General features: G+C 46.6%; 1 protein-coding gene across 2 annotated transcripts in view; it reads right to left on the bottom strand.

Moving 5' to 3' along the window:
* KIAA1549L (KIAA1549 like) overlaps positions 1–19,376 on the bottom strand; it is a gene marked incomplete at both ends in the record, with an annotated part of 289,990 nt that overhangs the window by 13,720 nt on the left and 256,894 nt on the right. For both annotated transcript variants that reach the window (XM_079707460.1, XM_079707459.1), the window contains 2 exons: positions 2,560–2,657; positions 14,459–14,809. In XM_079707460.1, coding sequence (XP_079563586.1) covers positions 2,560–2,657; positions 14,459–14,809 — 449 coding nt within the window. The remainder of the gene's footprint in view (positions 1–2,559; positions 2,658–14,458; positions 14,810–19,376) is intronic.

The following is a 19,376-nucleotide window of genomic DNA, read 5'->3' on the forward strand; positions in this document are numbered from 1 at the left end:
ACCGCGGCCGGCCGGGCGAGGCGGGGCTCGCGGGGCAGATCACGGCCGGGGGATGGCTTCAGCCTCCAAGCCCCACGACCGCGGGGTCCTCAGGCCTGGGCTTGCCCCAGAATTAGAAAGGGGGCCTACACGCCCAGACCTGGAGCAGCCGTCGCGGTGGCCCGAGCTGGAGTCATTTTTAGATAGTCAAGGTCAGTGCTCCCCTGAGGGTGACTCTCATGTCTCTGGGGAGTAGAACACTTAATTTCCACATAAAAATGAGCCAAGAACTAGCGCTGGGTCTTAGCTGGGGATGGTCGACCCGGCAGGTGATGACATCATCGGCAGCCAATGGGAAGGCTCCGTCTGGAGTGCGCCGCCACTCCCCCTCCTGACACCGGGACCGAGACCCTGGAGGGCTGCGGGGACCGCGTTCCCTGCTGCTACTGGCAGGAAGCAAGAAGCCCTAGGCTCTGGGAAGCTCAGGCTGCTCCCGGAAGCAGAAGCCTAGTACTTTCTGGCATTATGAATGAGAGAACACTTTTTTTTTTTAAGTTCCACAGGCAAGCAGAGAATCTGGCGCATTTAACACCTCTCTTCACTTATGGCTCAGAAAGCCATGTAAGAAGAGGGGGCTGGGGTGAGGGCACGGGCCTCTCCCCCTAGTATAAAGGGTGCTGTAGCCAGTCTCTGTCTTCCCTGTGGTAGAGGCACTTCGGGCTCTCCTAAAATTAAAGTGGAGGGAGGCAAAGGCTGCCAGCCCACAGGGCCACCCTCTAAGCAGAGGCAGGCTGTCACACTAAGAGCAGAATAGAGGCGCGGTAAGGGAGCGCATCGGGAGCCTGGGTTCTGGCTGCCTCCTCTCTCTGAGCCCCAGTTCCTCATCTGTAAAATGAAAGGGGAGGATGCCTCCATCTCAAAGGTTCTTCCCTGGTCTAACCCTCTGGGTTCATAAGGAGGGCAGTGACCTCCTGATATTTGGCAAGGATGGCAGACGGTGCAGAAGGACATGAGAGGAGATTGGTGGTTGAGAGAAGAAATAAGAAATAGGGGCTGGGGCTTCCCTGGTGGTGCAGTGGTTGAGAGTCCGCCTGCCGATGCAGGGGACACGGGTTCGTGCCCCGGTCCGGGAGGATCCCACATGCCGCGGAGCGGCTGGGCCCGTGAGCCATGGCCGCTGAGCCTGCACGTCCAGAGCCTGTGCTCCGCAACGGGAGAGGCCACAACAGTGAGAGGCCCGCGTACCGCAAAAAAAAAAAAAAAAAAAAAAGAAAGAAAGAAATAGGTGCTGGCCTTCAGCAAACATAGCTCAAACGACTGATTGAAAAGCTCCTCCAATCCAGAACCCCCAGGAGCAACTGTTCCCCAGGGAGCGTCAAACACAGACTGTGAGGATTAAACTACACATCAGGGTGGGTTGCTGGGGGCTCAGTAGTGTAGGGTCTCCCTTCCTTTCTCCGTCCCTCCTTCTCCCATTTGCTCACTCCCACAGCCCTGGCTTCCCACAGGCTCTTTCCAGGCATCTGCTACTCCTTTAGAAAACCATCCTAGGAAAATCCCTGGCTTCTGCTCTATACACTCGGCCACCTTTGAGGACTCCCAGAGCCTTTGAGGTCATTTAGGTCATTGCCCTCACTTTACAGATAAGGAAACAGGAGCCAGACAGGGGACGCAATGTGCCTGGAGTTACACAGCACGTTACTGGCAGGTTAGGGTGGAACCCTGATCTGCTGCCTCCCATCCCTCCCTGAGCTTGACTGGGGTCAAAGGGTAGTGTCTACACACAGCTCGGCATCCTAAACTGATGGAAGTGAAGGCAGGTCGTTTCTGAGGAAAACTCATTTCTTTTCACCATTTTGACAAAGTTCAGACCTGTGGCCCACAAATAGTGTGTGATTAGCATGTTGGAGGAAGCTATGGTAGGAGGGCCAGGGCAGTGGCCCGTACAGGCCCCAGGGCACGGTTGTCTCTCCTGGCCTTGGACATGATGACTATTCCAACCTCCCCCAGGGCTCTTGGCTGTTGTTTCTTGTCTATCTTTTTTTAAAACATGTGCTTTTTATATTATTACAGAGCAAAGAGAATGCTGAATATATGTTTCACAGCTGACCTATCCAAGTTTGTGTGCTTTCATCCTCTCCATCTTGGAAGTCAAGAGTTAGGGCAGGAGCCTAGACATGCTGCACCCCGGCCTCTCGGACACTACCCCTCAATAACAAAGGGCCTTCTGGGTGCACACACCTGGCAGGAGGTGCCCAGACTTGAGGCAGCTGTTGTGACGGCCCAAGTTGGAGTAATTTTTAGATGTTCAAGGTCAAGGTATGGGGCAGTTCACCTTGGGTTTTTTCAATTGTGGGTTCTACAGGACTTTCAGTTTTCAATGGTAAGAAAGTAGGTCAACCCTCTGTGGCCCCCCACTTCCTTCCTTCATGGTACTTGGGGTGTCCCAGGCACATGGTTGTCTGTACAGGTGATGCACCCTGAATGGGGCAGGGCAGGAAGGAAATCTGTCAGGGCGGGGCACACAGGACCAAATCCTCTGCAAATATTCCAAATAAGGCAAAGAAAGGAATGTGTTACCGCCTGAGAGAAGCGACAGCCACTGGGCCAGTCCGTGGAGGCACAGGTGGAGGGGGAGAGCCCATGACCATTTCAGGAAGCTGGGAAAACCTGTAGGCCTGTGAAAGAGACGAGCAAATAGAGGGAGATGTGTTAAAACCCGGTGTCCATCAACACACAGGTTCTTTTTACTTAAAAGGGAAGCAAACTTCCGAGGGTTAGACTTTCCTTCTTTCCTCAAACTTTCCCCTTCGATCTCCCTTAACATGTTCCCCCGCCCACTCTTCTATCTCATCTGCCACCATTCTCCCCTCTGCTGGGCCACTGCAGTCACAGAGTCCTTCAGTTGTTCTTAGAATCTGCCAAGTTCTTTCCTGCCTCGGGCTTTATACATGCTGCTCCTTCCCCCTGGGATGCTTCTCTCCCAGTCCTTCCTGTGGCTCCTTCCTTCATTTCATTCATCCAGCCCCATATTCCCTGTGAGCCCCATTTACTCTGTCTTCATATTCTGTTTTATTTTTTGGCATAGCAGTTGTCAGTCTGGTATTATATCATTGCTTATTTATTATCTGCCACAAACTAGACTGTAATGAGGGCAAGAGATTTATTCTCAGCTGCATCCTCACGCCTGGAACAGTGCCTGTTATACCATGGATGAGCAATAAATATTAGATAAGGAATGAATCACTGATTGCATTTACTTTCTGACTCATGGAAAGTGGGTTTAGTGGGGGAAAGTAATGGGTCTGGAGTCAGGAAGTATGGGTGGAGGCTCTAATTTGCTGATGAATAGACTTTATGTCCCTAAGCAAGTCAGGTGACCTCTCTGGGCCTCAGTGTCTTCTTCTGAAATGGGGACAAGGATACCTTGCTCAGAGGGGATGGGTGCAAAGAAGATCAGGCAAGAGAGTGTATGTGTAAGTATTTTGTGATCTATAAAGCACTATTCAAAGATAAGGGATCAGAAATGCCACAAAAGTGAAGACTTTAATCAACATAGGAGGGGAGAAAAGGAAAATGGTCAGAGACAGGACCAGACAGCCAGGCCACAGCCTCTTTGAGCAGGAGAAAATCTAGAAATGCTCTCTGTGAAGACAAATATTGGCTTGTGCTTCTCATTCATTTTTTTCTTTAGGTATCAAGGCCTGCCAGATCTCTTGAGGAACAAGATCATAGGGCTTTAAACCTGAAGGCATCCAGACAGAAAGTAGCAGCAGAGAGAATCCATAAACAGGATTCTTTAAACCGAATGAGGGCTTCTCCCTTCAGCATCATGGCAGACTACCTACTCATAAGGGCCTACCCAGTAAATAACAAGTAGATCCTGGATAAAACCTGGCTTTTAATGCATGTAGGAATTGCAGGATATAAGGAAAATCTTAAGGACTCCACCCACTACCCACCCCATCCCTCTCACATCTCAGCAAACTAAAATAAAAACTGTGAGCTGAAATCAGAGGTAGAAACAATGAGTAGTAAACAAATATGAAAGGTGGGATTGCCTCGAAAACAAATGCCATACTGGTAATCAATTAAGAGATCAAGCCTGGGACAGGACAAGGTGAGGCAGGTGAAACTGAGACCCTTCAGCCAACCTGGAAGGGGCTAACATTGGTTCCTCCCAGGGAGGAAGGTTGGCAATGCTCCCAGGCTCAGGCAGAAGCAATTGTAAGTCCTCTTTGGAAGAGATATTCCTAATCTAGGCTCTCGGGATTGGCACAGATTGAGATGAAGCAAAAAGGAGCTCATAATCAAATATCAGAAAACACAACAGAAAACATAAGTGAAAGTTAGAAAAAACAAGAAATTTAGACCTTAAAGGACTTTAGAGTTTGAAATTTCCAGATACAAAATAGAAAGTAACAAGGTAAGAAATGTTTTAAGAAAATAACTGACCAGACAGAAACATTATCAGAAATGATCCAGCAGATTTGAAAAAGAACAAATAGAACTTTTAGAAGTGAAAAAAATACTGAAATAAAACACTCAATATAGGCGAATTAAGTAATAGATTTATCACAGATGGAAAGAAATATAAACTAGAAAATGGAATTGAGATTACTAAGGATGAAACACAAAGAGACAAGAAGATAGAAAATATACGTCTCAACAAATGACCCAATTTCATTCCTTTTTATGGCTGAGTAATATTCCATTGTATATATGTACCACGATGACTAATAAGAACCTGCTGTATAAAAAAATAAACTAAAATTCAAAAATTCAAAAAATAAAATAAAAAGAAACTCATTAAATGGATAAAAAAATAGAAAATATAAAAGAGAAGTAAAAGATACAGAGGATGGAATAAGAAGGTCTAACATGCAGTTAATCAAAGTCCCAAAGGAGAAAAGTTGGAGAAAGAAGAAACAATATTTTAAGAAGCAATGACTAATAATTTTCCAGAGCTGAAGAAATAAATTAATCATTTTAGGAAGTATAATATATAACAAGAAGGATAAATAAAACAAAATACACACCTACATACACTGTAGTGAAATAGTAGAATACCAAAGACAAAGAGAAGGTCTTAAAGCAGCCAGAGGAAAAAAAGGCATATCACCTGTAAAGGGATGACATTTAGACTGACAGATGACTTTTCAACAGCACCCAGAAGACCATGGTACGCAAGTGCTCAAAGAAAATAACTGTCAACCTAGAAATGTATCAGCAACAGTAATTTTCCAGAACAAGAATGAAAAAAACAGTTGCCCAAATCTAGAGGTACTGGCTGAATCAATATGGAAAGCTACATCACCATGCTGCATTTTCCTTTTTAGCATCAGCAAACTATTGGGTTGGCCAAAAAGTTCGTTTGTATTTTTCCATAAGATGTTTTTTGGCCAACCCAGTATATATGCTAAGGTAGTATTCAGGGAACCAAAATCTTAAGCTCCACTGGATCCTAAGCTCCTTGGGGTTCAGCAAGCACATCTTTCTCATCCTGGCTCTCCCACCTCATCAAGCAAAGTGCTTTGCACCTAGTAGTGCTATATAACTATTTGTTGAATGAATGTTGAGCGAACCAGGAGCCAGGAGACCCAGGCTCTCATCTTGATTCAGCCATTCACATTCTGTGGACATGTCATTCAGTCCCTCTGCATCTCATTTTTCTGTTTTTGGTTTTCCTTGTGAAATACGGCATTGGAGTAGTTCATGAGCTTCCAAACAAACATTTCTTTAGCCATGAAACCATTCTGACGTGACCCGAATACATAACCAGATTAAAGCGGAACTGCTCTGGTTGAAGTTGGGGGTAGAGATGCCTAGGTGACTTTGGCCCTTTGCTTACCTGCATGATGACACCCTGGGGACCTCCCTGAACCCTATGGTTTTACAGAGTTTGAAAATCATTGTCCCGGAGGTCCTTCCAGCTTTGCATTCCATTATTATCAACAAACCAACAAGTAAGGATATGTCTTTCCCAAAATAGAGAAAGGGGTGTATAGCCCCTCTTCTCTCTTCTGGCCTCTCATGATATCAGTAGAGGAGACAGACAACTTATTTTTATCCCTGGTTCTTGGAAGGCTTATTCTGTAGCCAACACAGTTTTCCAGCCAAGAAAATGCATTTTATGTCTGTCTTGTAACAGTTCCCCAAAGAACTGATTAAAAGTTCTGAACTTTTGACAAGTACCAAGGGAATTTCCTGCTTTGGATGATTTTTCCAGGTACAAAGCAAGACTACACAGGAGATCAAGGTCTCCTTTGGTCTGTATCCTCGGGGCTCCCTGCAGCCACAGAGACCACATAAAAAGCAGAAAGGCTACCTGTGCCCTGTGCTAATGGCTGAGGAAAATCCCCCCAGCAGTGTCTTCCTACCTCCCCCTGTGCGGTTTCCCCATAGTTCTAAGTCCTCCTGGATTCGCATTCTGGCTCCCCTTTCCATGTGTCTGGAACCTGGCTCCCTGCGGGCTGCTTTGTGACTAGGATCCCACTAGAAGCTATTGCTCAAAACTGTTACCTAGTTCCAAGTTTCCAGTTCTGTGACAGTGGCCGTGAGGGGCCCAGTCTGGCCCCCAAGGACACCATCTTTTGGGATCCCTGTCCTCTGGCTAGAAAGGAGATCACACTCAGAACTGTAGGCAGTCTTTATAAATAGCTCTCAGGTTTCTGAGGTGGAAGGAACCTGGATGTGACAAAAATAGGCCACTCTTTGGGCTCAGAGGTTTGGTTGTAAAAGTAGAAGGGAAGGGGCTTCCCTGGTGGCGCAGTGGTTGAGAGTCCGCCTGCCGATGCAGGGGACACGGGTTCGTGCCCCGGTCTGGGAGGATCCCACATGCCCCGGAACGGCTGGGCTCATGAGCCATGGCCGCTGAGCCTGCGCGTCTGGAGCCTGTGCTCTGCAACGGGAGAGGCCACAACAGTGAGAGGCCCTCGCACCGCAAAAAAAAAAAAAAGTAGAAGGGAAAGTGACCACAGTTTGCTCAAAGTTCCAGCCCTGATGTCCCTGGGCAGGTGCCGAGGGGGTGGGTCAGAGCCATTCTTTCTAGCAAACCCAGTGGAGAATGAGCCCGGGTGAGACCCACTGTGTGCTGGACCCTCCTTGTGCATGTGCATCCATCCAGAGGGGGAATCTGATGAAGATCAACCTCAAGGGGTAGCACTAGAGGGGTGAGAAGTCAAAGGGGCAGGCTGCAGCCAGAGGAACAGGTCAGGGTTCTCAGGCTTTGCACTGGTCGGGGCATGAGGAACAACAGGCCAAAGCCCCCCACCCTCATTGGAGGCCCTTGTCCTGTGACAGCAAGTCAGCCTCAGGTCAGAGCGAATGTGCCAATCTTTCCAGTCCTGCTGACAATGCTGGGTTCCACTGCCAGGTGCCCCTTCCACCGCACTGTGCTGACCCTGAGAGTACTGCTCCGGGCACAACAAGTGTCTAAGTCTGCATGCAGCTACAAATAACTTTACATCCTGGTGCACAAAGTAGAATCTTCCAGCAGATAGTTCTTATTTAGTTGAAAACAGAGGGCATTGTAATTGAAGACTGACCCCATGGTGCAAACTCAGTGCTTATCTTGATCTGTCAGTTCACCAGGAGTTACTGATGGAGCAACACTGAGGCTTCCAGGCCCTGGGAATCATAGAAGATTCAAGCTGGAAAGAGCAGGAGACCACACCTCTTACCTTAACACAGAGAGATATGGAAGCCCAGACAGGTGAACTGACTTGTTCAAAATCACATAGCCAGTTAAGGGTGCTATCTCACAATTCTGAGCTAAGGGTGGTGTGATGCAGAGGGCAGGGGTTTGGAGTCCGACAAAACTGGATCTGATTCACTTTGTTGTACAGCAGAAACTAACACAACATTGTAAAACAACTATACTCCAATTTAAAAAAAGCAAAAACAGGGCTTCCCTGGTGGCGCAGTGGTTGAGAGTCCGCCTGCCGATGCAGGGGACACGGGTTCGTGCCCCGGTCCGGGGGGATCCCACATGCCGCGGAGCAACTGGGCCCGTGAGCCATGGCTGCTGAGCCTGTGCGTCCGGAGCCTGTGCTCCGCAATGGGAGAGGCCACAACAGTGAGAGGCCCACATACTGCAAAAAAAAAAAAAAAGCAAAAACAAACAAAAAACTGGAGTTGAATCCTGGCTTGATCTTTACCAGCTGCTTGACCTCGAGTAACTTACCTTCTCTGTGTCTGTTTTCTCACTAGGTGATGAAAGTAACAGAATCACACCCCCATTTCAAAGGCTGTTTAGAAGACTCATTTTATATGTTAATATGACATTTGGCACATAGTGGGTACTCAATAAATGACATTCTCCTCCTTTTGAGACAAGATAATATTTTGATATAGTAATTGTAGTAACCAAGACTTTGCCACCACGGTTCCTTGAATCCAGGGCCCTTCCCCTGCCCCAAGCAGTGAGGGCATCGCACCTTCCTGCCCCAGGGAAGGAAGGCCACCCCCACTAAAGATGGCCCAAGAGCCAACTCTTACTGGCATTTCAAAAGTCCAAGCTACTGAATTGCAAGCATTTAGGATTTTGAATATCAAAAACCTAAGCCCTTAGAGCACTCAAGGCTGAAGGCTGATGCCAAAACAAGAGACTTGGAAGAAGTGAGGTACTTTTAGACCACTCTGCCCTCTAAACACCCTTAGGTTAGGAAGAAGAGCGCTTAGATGCTGACGGGTCTGGAGAAGCGCCTCAATCTGGGAGCACAGGGGGATGGGGAGGTGAGGAGAGAATAAATATGAGGAAGATGCTAGAGAGGGGCAAGGGTGTGTGTGTGTGCGCGTGCATGTGAAAGAGACAGAGGGGGGAGAGGCAGAGAGAGAGGGAGAGAGAAGGCTCAAGCACGGGAGGAGGGGAAGGAGGGATCTGGAGAGAGCTTGTAAGCAGGAGGACCAGGATACAGCTGTGCTCTACCTGGACTAACACCTGCAGACTAGATGGAAACAAGCAGCTCTCTGGGACATCAGCCAGATGAGTCGTTAGATGAGAGCAAACTGGGACCAAGTACTGAAGCCTCCTCCCCACACTGACCATGCTTTGCACCATGTAGCTCCTCCTCCCCACACCCCCCTCCCACACACACTAAGCTTTAATCAGAGATGGGGAGGGAAACCCTGAACTGAGACTGAACTTCTGGCGCTGGAAGGTTACAGGAAAATAAACTGACATGTCTTGCACACCTGAGTTTGTGAGCTGGGATACATACTCCTCTCCTCCCTCCCTCTCTCCCTTTCCACACAGCCTTCCTGTACAAACTGGTTTTTACTCACTCGAATGATTAAGCTTAGAGGGGTATGCCTTTGCCAGACGCTGGGTACTCTGTCGGTTTTCAAGCGGGGCTTCCTTGGGGCAGTCCAAAGGCAAAGAGCCTCAGCCCAGGCTGTCCCAGGTAATACAGAGCGACCTACCTTCGTGGACTCCTGGGAGCTGGGCAACGCTCCATTGTCTGGCTGCCAGCATAACTGATGCCGTCTTGGACCCGTTCAGTTCCTCCTGTCCTTCCACTGACCCTACCCAAGACTGTACTGCCTGGTAAATCACTTCTCTGCCGTCAAGGGCTTTGTAGTTAATAGATATTATTTAATGACCATTAGGTCCAGGTGGCCTCTATGCTCTGTTACTCTCCAAACAATGATAAAGACCTTCATGATGTAGTCCCCGCACCCACAAGACTAATTACTCACCGTAAGTCTTGACGTAGGAATGCACTCCCTGTCTCCAAGCAGGCACCCCCATACCCCAGGTTAGCTGTAAAATTGTCCCAGTGGCCCCTCTGTGGTGTGGAGTGCAGCCTGTGAATGCTTCTGGATCACCATCTGCTCCATCCTACCCTGTATGTAAGTTACCCTATAATACACTGATCCATTGATTAAATGGAGCTACCTGCCTCATTTTTCAGTCTCCAGATACCTTCTCGGTTTGGTGGGTTCCCTTCATCCTTAAGCACCCATCAACACTGCTTGGGGTAGACCCTCTCCCGCTATTCCACCTTCAGCAAACTGCCAATGACTTTTGTGCAATAACTGACATTGAATTCCCATTCCCCCTCCCCCCTTCCTTTCCCGCCCCACCAAACTTGGCCAGATGGCAGCTCAGAACAGATTCAAATTTGATTTGGAGAAACACAAGAAATGCAACATTTCTTGAAGCCAAGTGTTGGGGTGGATGCAAACTCCTGCCTGATATGCCTGCATATCTCATCATTAATGAAGGTTTCAGAAGGGGTTTTTTGGTTTTGTTTTGCTTTGTTTTTGAGGGGAGAGGAGGAAAACGGGCTGTAATATTCTCAATTCCATCCTTATGGAGATGCCTCTCCTACAAGGGGCAATGATAGGAATGGACAAAATCCCATCAAACTGGTTAAGCTTCCTTATAAGATCACACTCTGAAGTTTAGGAGATTTGAGTTCTCATCAGAGGCTAGGACATCCTCTGGCTCACCTGGACAGAGGGTGGAAAGAGCATGGGCTTTGAAGTTAGAGAGCCCTGAGTTCTAACCCCGTTCTGCCCTTTAGAGCTGTGTCACCTTGGGCAAGGTTCTTCATTTCTCCAGGCCTCAGTTTCCCAGGAGTACACGGGGATAGTAATGTTGACTTCATAGGGTGGGTGTTAGATCAGAAGAGACAGTAGCACTTAGCTTAATGTCCTGTATACGGTGGGAGCGCAAGAGAAGGCAGCTGGTATTGTGCTATTATTATTACTATTAGTTGCATCTGTAAGGCCTCTAGAGGGGAAGATGCTTTCACCCCGATCCCTTTCTCGGAATCCCCGACACCAACAGGAAGGCTGTAGGATGTTTTCATTCCTCTTGGCACAGACTCATTACGGCTGCTAGCAAAATTGGATTGGTCATTAGGTGTCAAGTCCAATTTCCTCCCAGATTCAAGGGGTAAAATATGATCAAGGGTCTCCTGAACTGCAGGGCAGAAATCCCCAGCTGCCAGCAGTAACCTTCTCCACGATGTAAATGCCGTCAGCCTGGCCGAGTGCATTGAGAACCACCAGCTTCCCACTATCCTACAGCAGCGCTCAGAGTGCTTCCTTTTTGGAAGCTGAAAAGTAATCACAGTTATCATTCTAAATTGCCACCCTGTCCACTGATTTCCACATTATCATTGCACAGAGGGCTTGGCAAGAACTTGGGTTAAGAATCGTCACTGCTACTGTGTATTGTTAGCCATTTCTCTTTTCGTTAAAATAAGGACCTCATTTTTTGTGGGCAAAAGGAAACCTTAATAACGAAAGAACTGCCTTTGATGTTGTTCAGTTTGACGGCCCATCTCTCTGCTGTGTTATTTCTCAGTCCATTTCCCTTTTTTGGTGGCTTCATTTTTTTAAGTATATGATGCTAATGTTTCTGCCCTTCCTGGCACAACTGCCAACCCTGAATTATAACAAACAGAACCATCCAAGTTTTCATATTCCCACAATGACATTTTTAGATGGTTTTGTTAAATTGAGGCATATGGATGTGGGTTGTGGCATCTTCTTGCCTGTCATTGGAAGACTCAACCCAGCTATTTAAGTTTTTCTCTGAAACCCAGATCTCTTCACAGATTCTCAGAATCTGGCCTCCAGCTAGAGGGGCCCAGTCATTCTTGAGAATCATCTTTAAGCAGAAGTGAAGCTTCCCTGAGCACAGAGCATGCTCTTAAAAGAATGTAACAGAGTAGAAGGAGAAGAAGATATAATCTCAGAACTGTCAGGGAAAGGGAGATAACTAGTGGAACCCAGGGAAAAGAAGAGAATATTTTTATAACAATGACTACCATTTATCCAGTAATTTGATGTGCTAGGCTCCATATGAAGCACTCTGATTAATATCCACTAACATGTGTTAGGTGCTTACTAAATGCCAGGACCGTGCTGAGCATTTTACACGAATTACCATCCCTTCCTCACTGCAGCCCTCTTCTCGCCACCATTCTATGGCTGAGGGATCTGAGACTCAGAGTTATGATCACTGGCTAACGTCATTCAGCTGGCGAGTGCCATTCCACTCTAGGCTGAGGGAAAATTCGGGGACACGGTTAATGTCTGGAATCAGGAAGAATGGGCCAACGACACTGAAGTCAGTGTGGATCAGTATAGAATGGATACAGGTAACTCTCCCCAGGGGACAGCCACTTTAAGAGGTAGGTATAAATGTGGTAAGATTAGAGTGTTTTCTAAATCTCAGTGAGAAAATCCCTTCTTTCCCCATAAAGAAGAGTACCAATTTAATGGGCAATTAGTTAAGAAAACTGTTATTGTGGAAACTATAATACGACTATCATGGGAAAGTATTTTAAAGTAACAGATTTGCCAGGCTCAGTGAGCATTTTTCTAACTCTTTCTGAAAAAAGGATATTTGGAATCTCATCTGATGAGAGCATGGCCAGTGGTGGCCCCAGAGTTGCTGACACTCTTCTGGAAGGCAGTGCTTCTTGAACAGATTCAGAAAAGTTCCGTGATGGCAGAGGCAAACTCCTATTCCTGAGATCTGGGCATTGCCCCAAAGTCTTCTATTTTAACTTAAACATTATATTAAGAATTTTGCATTTTATTCTACCCATATCTCAGAAAATGGGATGCAAAAAAAGATGTCCCACATTCACTCTATTTCCTTTATTGACTATGCTCTCTGGGTTTGCATATTACAGACCGAGGAAGATGACTCCAATACCAACCAGTTCTCCTTCTGATAATGTCGTACTTCCCCTGAATTGGCTTTTACTTAACGAAAGACCATTAACAGGAAAGACCAGGAAACAAGTATTCTGGCCCACCTGATCATTCAGCATCTCACTGCAGGTTTGTAAGTTAATATTCTTAATAATAAAGTAGTTTTTGTGAGTTTAATCAGCATGATCTGATCACCCTGGAGTGAACAGGCAAAATAGAAATTCTGCACCTGCCGACTTAAGGACCAACCCTTGCAGTGATGATGACCACACTCAAGCACAAGTGTCCCTGCCCCAAAGGCTCAGATTGAAATAAACTTTGGTCTCTCCTGACAGAGTTTTATCAACAGGGAAAGGCTGGGCCAGAGACTGACATTCCAAGAGAGAGCACTGACAGAAAGAGAGACTGAGGGGATTAGGAGAAGTGTGAAGGGGAGACACCTCAGGGACCTGGTCAGGAGGAATCTGGAGCAAAGAATAAGGAAATTCACAATAGTGTGTAGATTAGGTAGTTCCATAGCATAACAGCAGTTTAGTAAGTGCCACTGTAGTGTGTGCTTTGGCGGGGGGGTGGTTGGACTTATCAAAAGGCTCCACAAGCCCATAGGTATCCCCAATAGTCTACTGAAAATGAAAGAAATAATACGATGGAGAGACAATGGAACAGCCCAAGGCAGGTTGAGAACATGGGCTCTGTCACCAGATGGCCTGGCTTTGGGTCCTGGCACTGTCCCTTCCTGGCTGTGTGACTTGAACAAGCTGTGTAACCTCAGTTTCCTCATCTGTAAAATAGGGATAAAACTAGTAAACCAGTACCTGTCTCAGAGGCTTGTAGTAAGGACTAAATAAATGAGTTAACATACACATGCCACTTAGATCAGTACCTAGTAACAGTGAAGCACTCTATAAATGTTAGCTTTTATTGGGTAATTACATATCACAACGACAACTTATAAAGCTCTATTAATGAGTAACCCTTGGGGATAGGGCATGAAGTATTACAAGCGTGGAATCTATACATATACGAAGCATTGCCTATTATGGTCTGTGGCTTATAAAACTACGTCTGTCTTTTTAAAAAGATATCTGTAGATGCTATGGTGATGAACTAATTATATGCAAACTAATTAAAATGGTTGCTTAAATCATAGAAGCTTTTAGTCATTGGATGCTTTCTCAGATACTGAAGTACAGTTACTACTTAATGAGATAATCATGGCTGAAACTTCTATGGCATTTACTGGGTGCCTGGCATTTTTCTAGTACCTCATGTATATCAACTTGGGTAATCTTTACAACCACCCTAGGATATCAGTTATTTTTCTTACCTGTTTACTTTACCTGTAGAAAATTTAAGTCTCCAAGTTACAAAGTCAGCTGGGATACAAAGTCAAGGCAACCGCCTCCAGAGCCTCTGCTGGGAGCCACCAGGCTCCCACCAGCCCCTAACACGGGGCTCTGCAACACGTTCTGACATTTAAACCAGGGCCTTTAAACGTGGGGTTGTAGAAAACAACCAGTGCATGAAGAGTGAGGTCAGCCCTTCACAGAAGGGATAAAAAAGGGAAGTCATTCTAAAACATATTACGGTCGGACATAAGGGCTTCCTGTGTGTCTGTGTCCACAGGACTAAAAGACTTAGGCTTGGATCCTGGGTGGAGGACGTGTGAAAGCCCAGCAAAGTTTGTTTCCAAATCCCAAGGTGGCTCATCAGGAAAGTCCCCGCTCTGAAACCCCTGTCGGAACACCCTGGCCGGGGCTGACCTGATGAGGGCAGGCATGCGGAGGGATGTCTGACTTACCGGCCGGGGCAGACTGTACTGGTACATTTCTGGGCGGTAGGTCGGCACCCACTGCACCCCAGCCCTGGGCCGCGTCATGGTCCCAGGAGCGCTGGTCACCACCTCGGAGTAGGGCAGGTGCTGGGCGGAGCCATAGGCCTCTGCGTGCCGGCTCTGGCCTGCGTGTCCTGCGGATGCCAGGCTGAAGGCCTCCTCCAGCAGCATGTGCATCTGTTGCCGGACCTCGTCGATGGAGGGCTGCGAGCTCAGCGTGGAGGTCTCCGAGTGGCCTTTCACCTGCCTCGACCGGGCGTAGCCCCGGGGCTCATTCACTCTGTCGATGTTGGTTTCCTCTATGATTTCAGGCTCAGTCTGTGGGACCAAACAAATGCCCATCGATTTGTTAATGAACTTTCCTTCCCATTAATGATGTCTGTAATTTACTCTAAAATGTTCTGTTTAGGCGCGTGTCATTAGGCATTTGTGCTAATTTATATTAGACCCTAGGCGCCCTCTCCCAGCATTCACACTACAGGGGTAGTCAGCTAGCATTCTATCAGTGAGGCCACACTATCTATGTGAACACACACATCTATCTCTGTGAACTTCAGCTTTCTGGACCTTAAGGAATGCATCAGGCTTTGCTAATTCACATGAGGATGAGAAATGGCTTTTCATTGATGAAATTAGTGGTATCCTCTAAAACTTTTCAGAGACATTCTCCACCCTTAGGCCTTTTAGGTAAAAGAATCTAGAGCATCTTGTAGTCTACACCCCAGGGGCTGGTGTTCTAGACCATAGACTAACCCCCTAAATGGTCCTGTGCCCCAGCCATTGAGGGAATTGCTGGTTGCCTGATGCCAGTCATCAGAGAGAATAACAAAACCAGACCTCAAAGCGTAGTGCCCCCTGAGTCAGGAGCTCTGGGGTGGGCCCAGCAATCGGTGCCTTAACAAGCCCTCCAGGAGATTCTGATGCCTGCTCAAGTTTGAGACCCACTGCTCTAGAATGTTCATCTGCCTTCTTCCAGTGAGCTTTCCATTCGGGGAGCAGTTGCAGTACTCAGATGGGCAGAGAGCTAGGACTTGATCAGCTTCCAGAGCAGGCTGCCTGGACTGTCTTATGTTTGCCTGCTAATGAATGCTTATTTAATAAGTCTGCATGTGTGGCAGATTTTGGTCTGAGACTTGCTTTTGTGATAATATGATAGTGAGGTTGCAGAGGCTAGTTAACCCACGTCCACTTCAAGTATGTCCATGGCTACCACTGTCTGCTAAAAGAACCTGAGGGTTCTGTGTGAATAAACTGGCATAGATCAGTTTGCCACCCTGCTCCCCATCCATGACACAAGAAACAGCTGTCACTTTAGGAAAGTTAGACAATACAGATAAGCAAGAGGGAAAAAAAATCAAAAAAGTCCATTTACATTTGGCGTAGTTATTCCATTCCTAAACCTATCTGATTTTGTGTGTACACTCCTCTTCCGTGCACACATGCCCCTTTAAAAAGATTGATGTATTTATATCCTGGTTCTGGGTGCTTATAATTATTTTACACAGAGTGAATATTTTCCTACCTGGGTTTCACAGCTTAACTGCTGTGCGACTTAGAGCAATGTCTTAGCTTAGGTTGCCCCAAAAAGCAGAACCTGAGACGTACATTTATATACAGATAATTCATTTTGGAAAAGAATCCCTGGGGAATGGGGGCCTAGAATGAGTAAGCTGGGGAAGGAAGAAAAGCCAGTCAAGGGTGCGGTACTCAGTTAATGACTGCTGTGGGCCACAGAGGCTTAATCCCTCTGGGGACCTCCGAGGAATGAGTCAATGACCCTCTAGAGACTGTCCTTGCACTCTGAGATCTGTGCAGGAGCCAGGTGGGCAGAATGGGGTCCCACAGGTGTCCCACAGAATAGTGCAGAGAAGCCTCGGGCAAAGCCAAGGGATGAGGAACTGTTAGGGTAACACAGTCAAGTTGCTACCGTGCAGGGCGGATGCTGCTGCAATGACCAGATCTAAAAGGCGATCCGAGAAGGTAAAAGGGCAGAAAAGATGTTCCAACCAGGAGAGTTACTTAACTTTATGATGTTTCAGTTTCCTCATCTGTAAAATGAGGATAATAATAAGACCTGCCTCAAAAGGTTTTATAAGGACTGAACAAGATGATAGAGGTAAAGAGTTTAGAACAGCAGCACATGGTAAAAACACAGTAACAGTAGCTTTTGTCATTATCGTAATTGTCATTATTATTACTTTTATTCATTCAACCACACGTTATTTCTCACGGATAAAGCACTCGAACATATAGAAATGAGCACAGCAAGAAAATGTCATCAGGGAACCCATTCATTAAAGGGACCCCTTCCCTCCTTAAAATCTAGATGTGGGGCTTCCCTGGTGGCGCAGTGGTTGAGAGTCCGCCTGCCGATGCAGGGGAAACAGGTTCGTGCCCCGGTCCGGGAAGATCCCACATGCCGCGGAGCGGCTGGGCCTGTGAGCCATGGCCGCTGAGCCTGCGCGTCCGGAGCCTGTGCTCCGCAACGGGAGAGGCCACAACAGTGAGAGGCCCGCGTACCGCCACAAAAAAAAAAAAAAAAAATCTAGATGTGGAAGGTCAGAACTACATTATTTTTCATGTTTTAAACATTTATGTACTTTTGTTTGGTATTAATACACATGCATTAGAGAAGAAATAAAAAATACAGAAAGCATGAAAAAGAAATTAGACATTTCCTGTAATCTTATCACACAGAATTAGGGCTTGGTTATAGTTCAAGATCAAAAGACAAGATTCTCTGTGGACCTGCAAGTCTAGATTTATCAACGTATATCAACAGTAATTCAGAATACTATTTTTATATTAATGCATGCAAGAACAGATTATGGAGTGCAAAATTACCTTCATAATAATAAACAAGAACTCAAAGACATTTCATGCCTGGATGTATGCCCCCAGACCCTGGGCTGGGGACGCCCCGGGGCCCTTATGCATCGGGGTTCTTTAGGGAAAGGCTTGAAATCGCTCTCCAGGAAACGTGTTCCCAGTGATACCTTCTAGGGTAGTGAATGCAACTTCTGAAAAAAATTTTCTTACAACGCTTAGAACATTCTGAATGGAATTTCAGAGCCGGAAGGGACTTTAGGAGACCATTTAATTCAAGCCCCATTTTACGGATGAGAAACTCAAGGCCAGAGCGGTTAAGTGACTTACCCAATGTCCACAAGAGGTGGCAATGGCAGAGCCTTGCTCTCCCAGCTCCTGTCCCTTGCACATCTTGCCACACCCCGTTACCTCTCACAGTTCCCTGGCAATGCTGGTTGCTACCCACACACGGCCCTTCCTCCTCACATCCCCAGTCTCCCGGATGAATAATGGATGCTTAGTGCTAAACCACTCCCAGGTGGAAGATTAATGGTGCTGAGGACGGGCTGTGATATTTCCCACACCTGAGCTGGGCTATGCATTTCCAGTCATACTGGTGGATCGATTATCATGTGAATTTATAGTTGTGACTTCAGCAGGGCAAAAATATATTTCTTAGCAACAACTTCCTACTCACCCGTTCTCCCAGGAGCCCTGGGGTGGGGCTGTACTGAGTTCGGGGAGGGGTTCTCTGAGTTAGGCTCAGGGAAGATACTATCTTGGCTGGGGAGGTGGAGACATTCTCCAGAATCCCATTGCATCTACCCCGTAACACCCCAACGCAAATCACCCTGCGCCTCCCCCCTGCCCCGAGTTTTCATTTTGCATGGGCAGGGGGCTCCCTTTAACTGGAGGGCCAGAGTCATAACCCAAGTATGACCTCAACAGGTTGGTGCTAAAGAATTCCTCTCTTCCCACTCTTCTCACTTGCTTTTTTAGCCTCCTGATATCTATAGATGGAAAAAACATGAGCTCTCATTATATCCTGGGATTTCCCCTCTTCACACTTGATTTGCTTATTTAATCTTGAGCCAGTCTGGATGCTCTCTGAGCCCATTTCACTTGTCGCTCATGATCTTAGCACAAGACACTTGGCATTCAAGAAAGCTTTGTGAAATTGAACCAAAATAAAAAATTCTGTCAATTGCCCATGGAGTAGAAAGAACTTGAGGTTAAGATAAAGAGCCCTCATTCCCTAACAGATTTCCCCCAACACTGCAGAGCCACAGGCGAGCCACGTGAATTCCCTACGCCTCAGTCTCCTCACCTGAAAAATGGGAGTGTTAACCATGGTCTGGGGAAGTCCCTTCTGGTTCTCACATTTACTGTGAATGACGTTGATTTCTTGGATGCTATCTGCTCTAAGAGAGCCCAGATTCCTCCTACAATCGTTGTGCCTGGGGGGAATCTGATGTCCACTCATAAGGGGAATCCCTCCCCACCCTCTGTATCACCTCCTTCCCTCCCTCAAAATATCAATATATGAGTAGTGATAAGTTTGTTCTTTTACTTAACAGATAATCATTGATTTCAACCCCGTGCTTGGCCCTGGGTTGGGATCTGCAGATACAACAATAAATAAGATAGTGTCCCAGCCCTCAAAGAGCTCCCAGTCTATAGAAGGAGACAAATAACAACAACAACAGTAGTAACAGCAGCTAACATTTACTAATAGCTTATGTGCTAGACACTGTTATAAGTGCTTTATATAGATCCATTTTTTCCTTACAGTAATCTATGAGGCAACAACTATGCCTATCCTTATTTTACAGATGAAGACACTGAGGCACTGAAAGATCAACTATGTTGCCCATAATTGATGGAGCTGCATTTTGAACCCAGAGAGCCTGATTCCCAGCACCCAAGCTCTTACTCACCACGTACATAAATAGGTCCATTACCGTACCACAGATATTGGCTCTGGCAGGGGGACAAACAGATATCTGTGACCAGAAGGACAGACTATAAAATAATAATTGAGAAAATCTACCTTACTGATTACTATAAGCAAATATCA

The sequence above is a fragment of the Hyperoodon ampullatus genome (genome assembly GCF_949752795.1).
Source record: "Hyperoodon ampullatus genome assembly, chromosome: 7".
Lineage (NCBI taxonomy): Eukaryota > Metazoa > Chordata > Mammalia > Artiodactyla > Ziphiidae > Hyperoodon > Hyperoodon ampullatus.